Genomic DNA, 12,568 nt, shown 5'->3' with positions numbered 1-12,568 from the left:
GTTTCTCGATTTTTAGTCTCTCTTTCTTTCCTTTCACGTATATATACCTTGGTGTTCCGAAGGCGACGAATTCGTCTAAAATTCTGTCACAAGCCATAAATGGATGAATACTTATTATTTATCTACACTTCTAAATGGGCGCTCGTAGTAGCAAAATTATGTCTTTCCAGAACAATAAAGCCGTGGCTGAAAAACGACTTGATTTATTCGATGACAGCTCAAGGCAGAAAACAGGCCAAAGTTTTGAAAATCATGCATGGATTCACAAAAAAAATAATTGAAGAACGAAAACAGTACCATGACTCAACTGATGGGCAAGATATTGAAGCATTTTCAGCGGCAGGAATGGAATTCAACAGTGAAACAGCAGACCTGAGTACGTATGCCATTCAAATCCTAAACCTCTCTGAAATGACAAAAAATTCAATATTCAAGATGAAGGTCAGTTCCTGATTACTTTACAAATATTCTCGAGTAAGTCCGTAAAAAGTAGTCTTGGTATAATGCTCAAAAATTAGTTTGTGGGCTATAGGGTATCCTATATCCAAAAACGGGCTCCTGAGGAAAATTTCTAGCACTCATTATTTTCCAAGACATTTGTAGAATCATCAGAGAATCAATTCTGGATCATAAATTGGAAATATATTACATTTCACAGAGAATGGTAGACGTCTCAGCTTCGTCGACCTTTTGATTACGATATTCCGCAGAGACCAGGGAATTGACAGCAATGGAATACAGGAGGAAGTGGATACTTTTATTGCTGCGGTCAGTATCAACTTTAAGGTTTATTACTCCTTAATACATTATACTCTAAACCTAAACAAAAATTTGAGTACTCGCGATAATTGCCGCCGTTTTTGTATGAGAAAGGAGCCCCTGAGTCTTCAATTTGAAGATGAGTGGCATTCTATAGAAAGTAGTCTCCATTTTTAGCTATTACTTTGCTTTAGTTTTTGGGTAAAAGACTGGTACCGTCACAAAAGAAGTCCTGGTCCTTGAATGTAATTTATTGACCTTCTCGAAAAGTATAACTTATAACAACAAATTTATATTTTATTGTTTACTGTATGATTATTATTTAATGTTCCTCCCAATGAGAGGAACCTAAACAATCTCAATAACCCTACGAGACCATGCTTATAGGATTGTTCATATAGGTTATTCAAAAAATCCCCCTCTCCCTTATCCTCTTCCGCGAATATGTATTTTGAAAGGGGGAGAGAATATGTTTTTTAACCGACGAAGTAAAAATTCATGTCTATCCTCCCAAATGATACTCGTGTCAATTGAAAATTTGACATTTATACTACCATTGTTTATTCTCTTTGAATTGATTTAATGCCTAAAGGTGGTTAGGCGATGTTGTGAGGCGAATTTGGAGAGAGAAATTCCGTAGTTCCCAGTAGCCTAATTGGGAGTGGTCGGCGCGTAACTAGGAGACGCGGGTTCGACTCCTGGCTGGGTGGTGCGGGATTTTTTCTCTCTGAATTCTAATTCTCTTTGAATTTCTTTTTTTTTGCCGACTCACAATTTTTACTTTGTTCAACAGTAATTTTTCCAACGGACCCCACCATATTCTAATTTTATCAGCCGTATTTTTTCATCCAGCACGTTTTAGTTTTTCATTTGATTACAAAATTTATGTTTTCAATGGTTAATTTTGAGTGTGATGAGTATGGTCCATTCTATTTTTCCAATCTATTTTTTATATTAAAAATCACCATGTTCCCACAGTAACAAATAATTATAGATTCTTTTCGTGTAACAATATTCATCAGTTTCACTTCATTTAATAATGTTCAGAGTCACCATACCACCGGTCAGTCTTTGGTTTTCACAGCATTACTTCTGGCAGAACATCGTGACATCCAGGTATGCATATACAATATCGATTGTTATAGCAGCCCCACAATTAGTGATATTAGAAAAAGTAAATGATAGCTGTAAAATGATGTCTTCAACGAGATAAACTCCTGAATAATTATTGATTTACCAGCAATTATATATTTGAATTGAGGCGCTCCATCGATAAGATCGTCAGTAATATCAATCATTCCATGAGTACATAAATTTCTCATTTTCCACATTTGTTTGACAACATACAGTAGGCATGCCCCCCCTCCCGTCACAATGGCATCAATTACAATACTCATTCACATTGGTAATTGGAAGACGTTTTCTAACTGGAGTTCCTCTAATTCCTTGGCAAAGGGATAAATTTCTTGGAATAGTTAGGGATAATAGACATGAAGGCATTACACTGGTCCAGATCATTGGCACTAATCGTGCAAACTTTTGGATGATGGTACCCCCGAATCCCCGAAAGTGTAAATTTGAATAACGAGCTACCATTAATTTTTCCATAATTAATATGATCCATACAGAACCAACTATTCAACGCTTTCAGAATAGCCAAGTATTTCGTTCAAGTTGGCAACTTTTTTGACCCTAGATTGATCACCCTATGAGGAATACCCCGCCACGCGTCGGTTTTCTTTAATTACAATTGACTGGCTAAGCGGAAAAATTGAATAAAAATTGTCTTTGTTAATTGAAGGATCTAAAAAATTATAGTAGTTTCTAGAACAACATATTTCCCAAAATTCCTAAAGAAAACAAATTATTTCGGACAGATGAATTATTTTTTCCCATCTTCACTAAAATTGCCCATGGCGCGACGTTGCCGGAAACTCTCTCAACGCGCCGGGCCAGTATAGAGTGAATTCGGCAATGCTAAAGCCTAAATAACACGACGGCAAATCCCCGCGGAGGTGACCAAAGTCGCAGGATCGCGTTTCGTGACGAGACTTGGGTTAGAGCAAGATTTCAGTTTTGCCGAAGTTTTTCCGAAGCAATCTGACAGTCCATTCAACCATTCATTCGAAAATATTCCTATGAAAATCATATTTTTCGATAAACAGGGTTCTTACGTTTCAGGAATAGCTAAATGAAGCCTTTCCTTGACACATTTTTTTTTAAACATTTGGGTTTTTAAAAAGATCAAATTATTCATTCGCCCTTGTTTCAAGTCCAAAAATTCGTTGACTAATTTACGGGTGATCGGTTCAAAGGCACGTTGCAGAGAAGAAGTAATAGAAGTCATGAAGGGGAGCGTCAATGGAAAACTGGATATGAGAAATGTGCAGAAGCTCAATTACCTTGATCGATGCATCAAAGAGTCCTTGCGACTGTATCCGTCTGTGCCTTGTTTCAGTCGGAGAACAACCGAAGACATACAACTAAGTAATTTTTCTGTTTTACTTTAATAAGTTTTTATAAAATTTAATACGACATGTAGCAACTTAGTGATTGAATCAGGCTTAGTGCAACTTTTTGAACTTTTTGATATCAAAAAACAATTACAAACAAATGGCAACAAAAAACAATACAATTAATTATAATTTTTATTTTTTGTCCAGAAACTTGTTTCATACCTGAAGGATCTACGATTAATATTGAAACTTTTGACACTCATCGAGATCCGCATTACTGGCCTCGTCCAAATGTGTTTGATCCTGACAGATTCTTACCAGAAAATTCAGCGGGAAGACATCCATTTGCTTATATACCATTTAGTGCTGGAACAAGGAATTGCATCGGTAATTGGATCAACTATTTTCATAATGATTATGCAATGAACTTATTCAAAGAAAATTCATTTCTCCATTGGAACAATATCTCGTAAACGAAAAAATCATTATACGTAAGGGATGCCTTTCATTTACAGGGAAACACTTCGCCATGTTGGAATTGAAGACAACATTAGCAGGATTACTCCGCAATTTTTACCTTGAACCAATGGAGTTGGCAGGCAGTGTTCGAATGGTGCCAGATTTATCGTTAAATTGTATAGGCGAAGTGCTTCTCAAATTTATTCCTATTCGTAATGAATGATTTTTCGTCACATCTGCACGGAAACTTCGATTATCCTCTCCAAATGACGCGGTCTAAGTGGCTAATTTCATTCCTTGGATTTCCGTTGTTTTCGACGATCCTCGAACTGACGTAACCCACGTTCCTCCGTTCATTTACGGAGAAAAAGCGCACTTTACCATGCAGTTATGCCGAAAAAATTGTATATGCATCTAAGAAGCAAATCAGGATAGTAAAAGCTACGTGTTTACTGACCTCGGCTTTGCCTGTTTTCCTTCCTTGGTGCACAATATACTATTCTGACTACCATTAATGATTCAGCGAGCAATGTATTGCTCCAACGGTCATTCAACCTGAGCACTCACATGGTATGTCTGTTCATTTTTCGTTTTCTTATTGATTTTGTTTCAAAAAGAAATTATTCATCAACGTTCTTATTGTATTGAATGTTAAAGTTAATGAAAATAATGCGTCTCGTTTTATCACATGTTCAATTTCAATGTTGCAATGCCCTATTCACTAATTCTGAATTTCTGTGCTCACTGATTAAGATTTTAATTCTAATTATAATCCAAATACTATTTCAAGTGAAAAACAATGATTGAGAAATTTATTGCAGCCCTGAATTTTATAGTCTTCGCCTCCCCCTTCATTCCCTTTTACTCTTCCATAGAAGCTTTCAATTATTTATCATATTGAAGAGGGAAAAAATGGGACCGGTGAAAAGTGATGAATTCTGAACACAAATTAAGCTTGTGCGTGCGTGAAATGGGAAGGTTGAGTAATCAACATTCTACAGTTGCTACCAATTAGTTTTTCAAATTACAGAGGTTATCACTTATTAGTAAAGGACTGATGAAAATTTACTGAATGGCAAACTAAAATTTCACAAGGGCCTGCCAGTTTTTCGCCTCTATTTCCATCAAAATAATTACTCACTTTCGTAAGTGCATACTGTCCCACCGCATGAAGGGAACCGCTCCCCCACTAGTGCAATTTCCTTCTATGACCGTTTTCTCTCTAACTTCTTTTGCTCTATCTTTCTCTAACACGCGAGGACTGTGAGCAACAGTCCGCCCAGTGGTTCGTATCCCCACCATTGCCTCCACACGCATCTCTTTTTGACTCCGCACTCTCGCTCTTTTTCTGGTGGAGAAGGGTCCTTTCGTAATCGCAAATTCCGAGAATCCAAACCACCAGAGGCGTGCACGGAGAGAAATTTTTGATGAAAATTATCCAACCGTTCTATAAAAGTGTATTACGAGACATCGGTTTCTCATTTCTATCCCGAAATTTAGTAAAACCTAAGATATGATGATAAAATTTTAGACTGTCTAGCAACTAGCCACATTTCACCTGGTCACGGAGCGTTTTTACACAAGGGAAACAAACACAGACGGGTTTTCTACATTTTCAAAATTGACATGCGACTGTGTAAGACTTGTCTGAGAATAAATTTGATATTATGAGCTGCATTTACAACGATAAGTCGATTACACATACTGTTGATGAGTTGAAGCAATTATTTATGCAAGCCGCTCCTGTTAGTTGTTTATTGGTAAAAATTTGTAGAATAATGTTAATTCGAGGAATACACAGCCAAGTTTTGCACTTGGAAATAAGCACCACTAAGACTGACACGTGATTGATTGACTCATAAAGCAGTTCAGTGGCTAGTGAATCAAATAATGAGTACATCAAGTTTGAAATATGTAGAAATAATCTCATTCCTGGGAATATTTTCTTTTTCAATAGTATCAATGCGCACACTTGTATTTCTGTGAGAGATTTTCAAGAGCTGTATCAAATACTAATATGTACGACTCAATAGAATTATCTTTTATTTTGTACACAATCAGATATTCAATTCTATATTCTTATTCCATTTGCGCATTAATTTCACGAATGAACGCAACACATTCAACACCATTGATACTGAGACACTACCTTCAATCACGGTTTATTTCGACACACGGTGTTCTGACACTTTACTATTTACAGTATAATTGATGTTATTATGTTCATCACAATGATAACTCACGGAGAGGGTTCTTACACATTTTACATCGCAGTATACACTGTGCAAAGTACGCCATAGTCCATAAGAATAAGTTGATGACAAATCAACTGAAATTCTACACAGTGTTAATTATCCTTCTCAAACTTACACAATGACATTCATCGTCCAATTTCCATCCAATTGTGCAAAATAAATGCGATGAGGAAAGCATGATAAGGAAGGGAGGGTTGAAATTTTTACCCAACAAGGCGAGGGGGGTGCAGAATTTATTCTAGCCACTCACCCCTTCGTTTGTATGCGTTGTTTAAATAAAAAAATGCAATTGTTAAGTGAACAAAAAAATTCCCGAAAATTACGACTTCCTGAGGGAGTGGAGGGCAGACGCATGGATGCAGGGGGGGGGGGGTGAAATTGTTACTCAACAAGGGAAGCGGGTTACTGAGGGCCAGTTTTTTGGTTAAACTAACCCTGGTTAACTCGTGATTAAAGTTAAATCCAGCCCCCCCACCACTGTCATTCCAGCTGTGGTTAAAAATGGCGGCGCCTATGTTTACGAGAGGGTAAAATTGGATTCCAATTGGAATCCAATTTTTACTCCGATGGTAAGTTCCATTGCCTTTTAAGGTACTTCCGCAGTAAGTATACTTGGTGAAAATTTCGAAATGGTATAAAGATGCAATATTTGGATCATATGTTGTTGACCACATTAAAAAGATATTCCCAAAATTTCAAGTCCCTGGGCCACCCCATTTTTGAGATATGCATCACCTAACATTCAATTTTTGTGTTTTTTCCATTTTTGACGATGTATATTTCAAAAATGGGGTGGACAAGGTACTTGAAATTTTGGGAATAGTTTGTGAATGTGCTCAACAACATATGATCCAAATATTGCGTCTTTATACCATTTCGAAATTTTCACCAAGTATACTTACTGCGAATGTTCCTTAAGGGGAGACCGCGGTGAAATTTGAAAGTCTCGGCTCAGCCTTAAGAGCCATTGGACGACTTTTGATACATGAAGGGATATATAAAAAAAGTGAGAGAAATTTCGGACCCAAACCGTTTTGCCCCCTATATCCATCAAAAACGTCGTTTTTCACGTTTTTAGCTTAGAAATGCCCCTGGTACCACAGTTTTCATCCGATTTCAACTTTCTTTTTTTAATGTTCGCTATACTCCAACGAACAAACCCAAGTATCCGTTTTGCTTTATATTTATCAGATCATGAGAAAATGATTTTTTGATTTTCTATTTTTTTCCTCTTCTTAGCAAATGCTAAAATTAGTTGTTTTTCGTTATTCCATGTTGTAATTATACGTAAACGAAATATTATAACAAAAAAAAATGGGCGGAAAGCAACGAATTTTAGCATTTGCTAAAAAGAGGAAAAAAAATGAAAACTAAAGAAAAACATTTTCTCATGATCTAATAAATATAAAGCAAAACGGATCCTTGGGTTTATTCGTTGGAGTATAGCGAACATTAAAAAAAAAAAAAGTTGAAATCGGATGAAAACTGTGGTCCAAGGAGTATCTTTAAGCTAAAAACGTGAAAAATGACGTTTTTGGTGGATATACCGGGCAAAACGGTTCGGGTCCGAAACTTTTCTCACTTTTTTATATATCCCTTCATATATCAAAAGTCATTCAATGGCTCTTAACGTCGAGCCGAGACTTTCAAATTTCACCGCGGTCTGCCTTTAGGAGGATAAATGAACAGTGTGAAAAAAACGGATCATACAGAAGTGATTTACGATTTTATTGGCCAAAATAAGACTTGTTTGAAAACTTGTTCGTTTTTCTCTCAGTGTAGGGAGTGGTAAAGTGCCGGATCATATCCAAAAAGAGGATTGGATGACAAAACAATTTTTTTTTTAATTTCATTCTTTTTTGGCAGTGTCTATTCGCACGTTCCACGGTAAATTTTACCGTGGATTCACGGTAGATTCTCACTCACATCTTGTCTGACATCTCTGTTATAAACTCTGATTTTCCTCTCTGACAATTGAGTTGAAAAACAGAGTTGCAACAACATTGTCCAGTGGAGTCTAGGAGTCTCCCCTGGTTAAAAAATCATCCTTAGAATCATTCGCATGCCATTTCGAGACTCGCTTTCATTTGGGCCCAAAAGAACATTCACATCTTATCTGTCATCTCTGCTATAAACTCTGATTTTCAACTCTGCCAATTGAGTTGAAAAGCAGAGTTGTGATAACATTGTCCAGTGGGGTCTAGGAGTCTCTTTTGGTTAAAAAATCATCCTTAGAATCATTTGCACGTCATTTCGAGACTCGCTCTTTTCTTCGGGCTCAAAAAAACATTCACATCTTATCTGACATCTCTGCTATAAACTCTGATTTTCAACTCTGACAATTGAGTTGAAAAGCAGAGTTGTGACAACATTGTCCAGTGGGGTCAAGGAGTCCCCCCTGGTTAAAAAATCATCTTGAGATGGAATAATTCATCCGAAATTCTTGAGAAAAAAAAAATTACGCATCTATATTTCATCGTTCATTTGCACATCAGAATAACTGAGAAAGCCATGTAATATGAATGTATGGTTTTTTCATATTTATTTTACAGAAATAGGGGAAAATCAGACAAAGCTTATAAGCATCTATAGATGACCGCCGCCGCACCCTATCCATGTGACCACTGTGACAACTGTTTCTCATATTTATTTATTCTAATAATTTCGTTATTCTGACTAGATGATTTACAAATGGTGATATAATGAAAAGGATGATTTTTCCATAAATAGATAATAATAGCTAACGATACTTTGCATGAAGTATGAATAGGATTGGCCTTAATATTTTCAAAAAAAGGTAATCCTTATGCCTTCGTTTTTTGAAAACATACTCTAGAATTCATTCGGAAGCCTACTACCAATTGGTAGAATTCAAAATAGGAGAAAAAAATACGTGGAGAGTAGCAGTCATATGTAATTTGTCAAATGGCTTCTGTCGCGCTGCTAGTTTTCTAGCTGAATGAATTGCCCACAAAAATATCTTTCGATAATTTTCAATCATCTTGATTGTCTAATCAATACGTCACAAGTTATTGTTGATATTTTTGAATATTAATACCAATTTTCATAAATAATTGATAAACAATCAATTTTCTGCGCTAGAAATAATTTTTGCAAATTGAGAATAAATTTATTTATGTTCAGAATTTTACAAAAATAAATAAATAACCCAACAATTTACATTATTTATTTATACGAATGAAATGTTTGAAAGACAATTAATATGTTGCAAAATGTAATTTGAATGACGCTGGTTATGTGTGAATTTGTTCCAATTTTTCCCGATTTTTAGATCGATCTATTTAATAATTTCCAAAATGGCGAAACTCATCTTAAATTTTCAAAAGAAAAAAAATTAACGCATCTTCATTTCACCATTGATTTTTACATGAGGATAACTTGAAAAATCATACAACATGTATATATCGTTATCATAAAACCAACAGGGTGAAAACAATTTTGAATTGCAATGTTGCCATATCCCCACCGGCTCTACTTTTCGATGAAACTTTGGAGATTTGAGTGTCTCACATAGATTAATTAGATTCTAGGTAATTTATAATAGACTATATTTATTCAGTCAACATTAATAATAATGATTTTAATACAAAAGAATGCGAAAATGCCACAGCTGTAGTGGTTAACGTAAGTTAAGAGATAAGTATGAATACTGTAGAGTTGACTCGTCACTCTGGTCTCGGGACGAGTATTTGCTTGCGCCGCTGGCGCTGGTGGCAGGCTCGGTCGGTAACTAGGGGAACTGATGAAGGCTAAGCCGCCGCAACCACTCCCCCCCAGTAACCTGACTGGGTAGAGAAGGGAACGAGACTTTTTTTGAAGTTTTTGCTACTTTGGCGTATGTCCTTAAGGGTGGATCCATGTGTAGAGAACGATGTTCATCAGGTACAGCGATCAATGGACTTGGTTCAGGTCCTCTCCGATGCTCAGAAGTCTCTTGTAGGGTTTGTTGCTGCTGTGAGGATTGTTCTAGGGTTTGTTGATGCTGCGATAATTGTTCTAGGGTTTGTTGATGCTGCGATGATTGTTCTACGGTTTGTTGCTGCTCCGAGGGTTGGTCTGAATCCGTCTTTGCCACGAAAGCAGGTTTGAGTCTGTCAACCGAGATTGCTTTATCGTGCCCGTTAACCCTGACGACAAAAACTCTGTCATCGACTCGGTTGACGACTTCGTGTGGTCCGGTGTAGGGTGGGTCGAGGGTTTTTTTTACCGCGTCGACACGGATGAAAACGTGGCTGCAGCTGTATAGGTCCTTGAGGATGAAGAACCGTGCTTTGATGTGATGGGCGGTTGTCGTGGGTCTTACGCGTCTCATGTGGTCTCGGAGTTTCTCGAGGAAGAAGTTTGGATCTGCGGGGAGGCTGTCAAAGACGAAAAATTCTCCAGGAATTCGTAGCTCAGTCCCATACAGAAGTTCCGCTGGAGAGGCTCTCAGGTCCTCCTTGAACGCAGTAGGAAGTCCGAGTATGACTGATGGCAAGAGCTCTGGTCATGGTGTTGGGGCGTTGCACATGAGAGCAGCTTTTACTGTACGGTGCCAACGTTCAACCATCCCGTTGGACTGAGGGTGGTACGGCGTGGTGTGGATCTTTTCTGCTCCAACCATTTTTGCTAGGGCTGAGAATAGTCTGGACTCGAATTGTGAGCCTTAATCGGTCGTGATGCGCAGCAGGGTACCAAACTGGGCAACCCAATGAGACCAAAAGGCGTCGGCGATGGTAACTGCCTCGATGTTGGTAAGAGGGACAGCAACAGGCCATCGAGTGAACCTGTCTATCACGGTGAGACAGTAGCGTAGGCCTTTCACTGGAGGTAGCTCAATGATGTCCAGGTGGACATGCTCGAAGTGGTTGTCAGGGATGTTGATATGAGCAGGCTCGATGCGGTTGTGCCGTTGAATTTTTGATCTCTGGCAAGGGATGCACTCTCGACACCAACGTATTGCATCACGTTTGATTCCGGGCCAGATGTACTTCTCTCTCAGATGGCGTGTTGTCACTCGGCTGCTGGGGTGTGCGAGAGAGTGGATGACGTCGAACGCTCGTCTTCGGAGGCTAGCGGGAATGTATGGACGTACCCAGCCCGTAGAAGTGTCGCAGAAAATTGGGTGGTCCTCTACTACCAATCGTTGAAGCTTGTGGGATGAATTTCCAAAGTCGATCAGGGTCAGGAGCTCTTCGTCGGACTCCTGGGCAAGCTGGATGGCGTCGGAGCTCAGAACCTTGGGCATGTCGATGGCGTTGATGCGTGAGAGTGCGTCCGCCACGACGTTTTCTTCACCCTTGACGTAGACAATCTCTGTGGTAAACTGCGAGATATAGTCCAGTTGATTTACCTGTCGTGGAAATGCTTTCTCAGGGCGTTGCGAGAAGGCATAAACCAGAGGACGATAGTCGGTCTTGATGATGAAGGGACGGCCTTCCAGGATATGTCTGAAGAATTTGATGGCAGAAAAAATTACTAGAAGCTCTCGCTCATAGGTGCTGTATCGAGATTCTGTCGGGCTGAGCTTGCGAGAGAAGAAACCAAGTGGTCTCCAGATATTGTTGTCTAACTGCTCCAAGGCTGTTCCAATAGCAGAGTCTGAGGCGTCAGTAGCGAGTGCAAGAGGTGCTGTTGGAGAGAGGAAATTGACTCGAGCTGCGTTGGCGATCTTCTCCTTACACTGATTAAGGGCTGCTTCTGCCTCTGGGGTCCATGGAATCTTCCGCTTGTCATTTTTCTTGGACTCCTTGATGAAGTCGTTGAGCAGAGCCTGTTGATGTGCTGCGTGTGGAAGGCATTGTCGATAATAATTGAGCATACCGAGGAATCTGCGAAGCTCAGTGACAGTCTCAGACTTCGGGAACTCAACAATGGCTTGGACTTTGCTCTCCGGTGATGAGAAACCATGACGATTGAGTTTGTAGCCCAGGTAGACCACTTCGTCCTTGCCGGATTGGCACTTGCTGACGTTGATGCTGAGGTGATTGTCCCGGAGGCGCTTAAAAACGATCTCAAGGTGTTGCAGGTGCTCTTCAGAGGTCCTGGAGAACACGATAAGGTCGTTGATGTAACAGGCTGCGAACTCTAAGTCTCTCAGAAGAGTGTCCATGTGACGCTGGAACATTTGCGCAGCGTTGCGCAGTCCTGGAGGCATGCCGAGGAATTCAAAAAGGCCGAAGGGTGTTGTGACGGCCGTCTTGGCGATGTCTTCCTGGGCCATTGGAATCTGATGGTAGGCACGCACGAGGTCAAGGGTTGTGAAAACCTCGCGGCCGTGACAACGCTGCAGGACATCCTCAATGATGGGCAGAAGGTAGCGGTCAGGTACTGTGCGCTGGTTGAGACCACGATAGTCTCCAGTTGAACGCCAACCACCCTGTCTCTTAGGCACCATGTGGATAGGGCTTGCCCATTGGCTGCTGGAGGGCCTGACGACTCCACAGTGCAGCAGAGACTGGATGTCATCGCGTGCTGCTTGCAGTTTGTCTCCATCCAGGCCTCTGGGACGCTCAGCGACTGGTGGACCAGTAGTGATGATGTGAGGAGCCACTGGGCTGTCTAGCTGAGTTCTGGGTGCTGCAGGAGGCTTCGTGACCTCCACGAACTTCATGAGGAGCTGCTGGATGCTTGGAGAGA

At 39.7% G+C, this 12,568-nt stretch overlaps 1 protein-coding gene across 2 annotated transcripts in view; it reads left to right on the top strand.

Moving 5' to 3' along the window:
- Positions 1-4,474, top strand: part of LOC107043862 (cytochrome P450 4C1) — a 29,664-nt gene extending 25,190 nt beyond the window's left edge. The window contains exons 6-11 of one of the 2 annotated variants that reach the window (XM_015265526.1): positions 171-376; positions 659-768; positions 1,807-1,875; positions 3,075-3,246; positions 3,423-3,602; positions 3,731-4,474. In XM_015265526.1, coding sequence (XP_015121012.1) covers positions 171-376; positions 659-768; positions 1,807-1,875; positions 3,075-3,246; positions 3,423-3,602; positions 3,731-3,897 — 904 coding nt within the window. In that variant the 3' untranslated portion in view covers positions 3,898-4,474. The remainder of the gene's footprint in view (positions 1-170; positions 377-658; positions 769-1,806; positions 1,876-3,074; positions 3,247-3,422; positions 3,603-3,730) is intronic. The other variant, XM_015265527.1, reaches the window with a different exon arrangement.
- The last annotated feature ends 8,094 nt before the right edge of the window (positions 4,475-12,568 follow it).

This window comes from Diachasma alloeum, unplaced genomic scaffold (assembly GCF_001412515.2).
Source record: "Diachasma alloeum isolate Michigan unplaced genomic scaffold, Dall2.0 Dall_scaffold_00646, whole genome shotgun sequence".
NCBI classification, from domain to species: Eukaryota; Metazoa; Arthropoda; class Insecta; order Hymenoptera; family Braconidae; genus Diachasma; species Diachasma alloeum.
The sequence above is the reverse complement of the archived record's forward strand: the minus strand, read 5'-3'. Positions and strand labels throughout refer to the sequence as shown.